The sequence below is a fragment of the Petaurus breviceps genome, unplaced genomic scaffold, assembly GCF_028583685.1.
Source record: "Petaurus breviceps papuanus isolate PSGF00001 unplaced genomic scaffold, PetGlider_PUasm1.0 188, whole genome shotgun sequence".
NCBI lineage: Eukaryota > Metazoa > Chordata > Mammalia > Diprotodontia > Petauridae > Petaurus > Petaurus breviceps.
Genome location: NW_027185804.1, coordinates 37,130,789 through 37,132,222, shown reverse-complemented (window position 1 = coordinate 37,132,222; position 1,434 = coordinate 37,130,789). Strand labels below are relative to the sequence as shown.

Genomic DNA, 1,434 nt, shown 5'->3' with positions numbered 1-1,434 from the left:
ATTACTCTCTTATTTGAGCATCATGATCACCCTGTAAAATAGGGACTACATTTATTATTATACTCATTTTACAGACGAGAAAACTGAGGCTTACCTGACATGCCCAGGGTCCCAGAATTAGCAAGTGTAAGAAGCAGGATTTGAACTCAGATATTCCAGATTCTAAGTCAAACATTCTTTCCACTATCCCACAGTACCCCCCAAATGCCTCCAGCATATTTTATTTTTTATTGATATCTTTTGTTTTTCTGTCATACTCATTTCCCATTATATTCCTTTGTTTTCCCCTCCTCCTCTCTTATAAACCATAATACCAAAAATTATGCAATCCTTTAAAGTTTGGAAAGAACTTCGTTTATTATCATCTCATGTGATGCCAACAACTCTTTGAGGTAAGAGCTATTAGCTCCCCTGTTTTACAGATAGGGAAACTGAGACAATTTTTTTTAATTCTTAAATAACCTGCCAAGGTCAAAATGTTTGAGATAGGATTTGAACTTGTCTTTTCTCAGTTCCCAAGTCCATCACTCTACACACTGCCGCCACCTAGTGGCTGCCAAATCAAAAGAAAGACCAGGGAGGGGAGCTAGTTCAGTAAAACCCTTATTTGTCCTTTGTTCATTCTCCAAGAGGACCATGACATCAGGGAGGTGATGCCATGATTTGCAAGCAAATTGGATTTAAGTGAGGCAGGGCTGTGCAAAGTCATCAGCCTCACCTTCTCCTCTGGAGCCACCTGGGTCCAGCCACCTGGATCAGGACAAATGGAGATGGCCCTCCCAGTAAAACTAGCCAATGTCGTGTACACAGTGCTACACACGTCCCATCCCGTCCCGTCTCTGTGAGGTCCCTGGAGATGGGGCTCCAGGCCCTTCTGCGGTTCCTGAAATTCATAGGTCCAAGATGAAAGCCTTGTGACCCTTCCCCCCCTTCTGTTTTTCTTCCTTGGCAGCTCTCTCACCCCTCTGAGAGCCTTTCACCCTTTCTCTTCTGATTTCCTCCCACCTCTTCATGTCAGGTACTTACTGTGTGAGGGGGTGTGCATGTGTGTGCACAGGTCCATGTGTGTGCATGCATGTGGGTGTGCCTCTGAGGACTACAGGATGGCCCTTGGAATCCCTGACATCCAGTCCCTGGTTTCCTCCTAACTTGCTCAGTGTGGTTTTGTAATGAAGGCACCCAGTGCCTTGCTCCTGGGCCTGGCACTAATTTTGGCTTGTTGCCTGTGTGCTGTGTGTGTGTATATATATATGGGTGTGTGTGGGTGTGCCTCTGAGGACTAGAGGATGGCCCCTGGAATTCCTGACATTCAGCTTCTGGCTTCTTCCTAACTAGCTCAATGGGTTCTGTGATGGAGGTGCCCAGTGCCTAGCACTAATTTTGTTTTGTGTGTGTGTGTGTGTGTGTGTGTGTGTGTGTGTGTGTGTGTGTGTG

The 1,434-nt window shown here is 45.8% G+C and overlaps 1 protein-coding gene across 3 annotated transcripts in view; it reads left to right on the top strand.

The window, feature by feature from the left end:
* LRP4 (LDL receptor related protein 4) overlaps positions 1-1,434 on the top strand; it is a 65,686-nt gene that overhangs the window by 58,496 nt on the left and 5,756 nt on the right. The window contains exon 38 of one of the 3 annotated variants that reach the window (XM_069091550.1): positions 953-1,018. The exons of the other annotated variants lie outside the window; for them this stretch is intronic. Coding sequence (XP_068947651.1) covers positions 953-994 — 42 coding nt within the window. The 3' untranslated portion in view covers positions 995-1,018. The remainder of the gene's footprint in view (positions 1-952; positions 1,019-1,434) is intronic. 3 annotated transcript variants of the gene reach the window in all.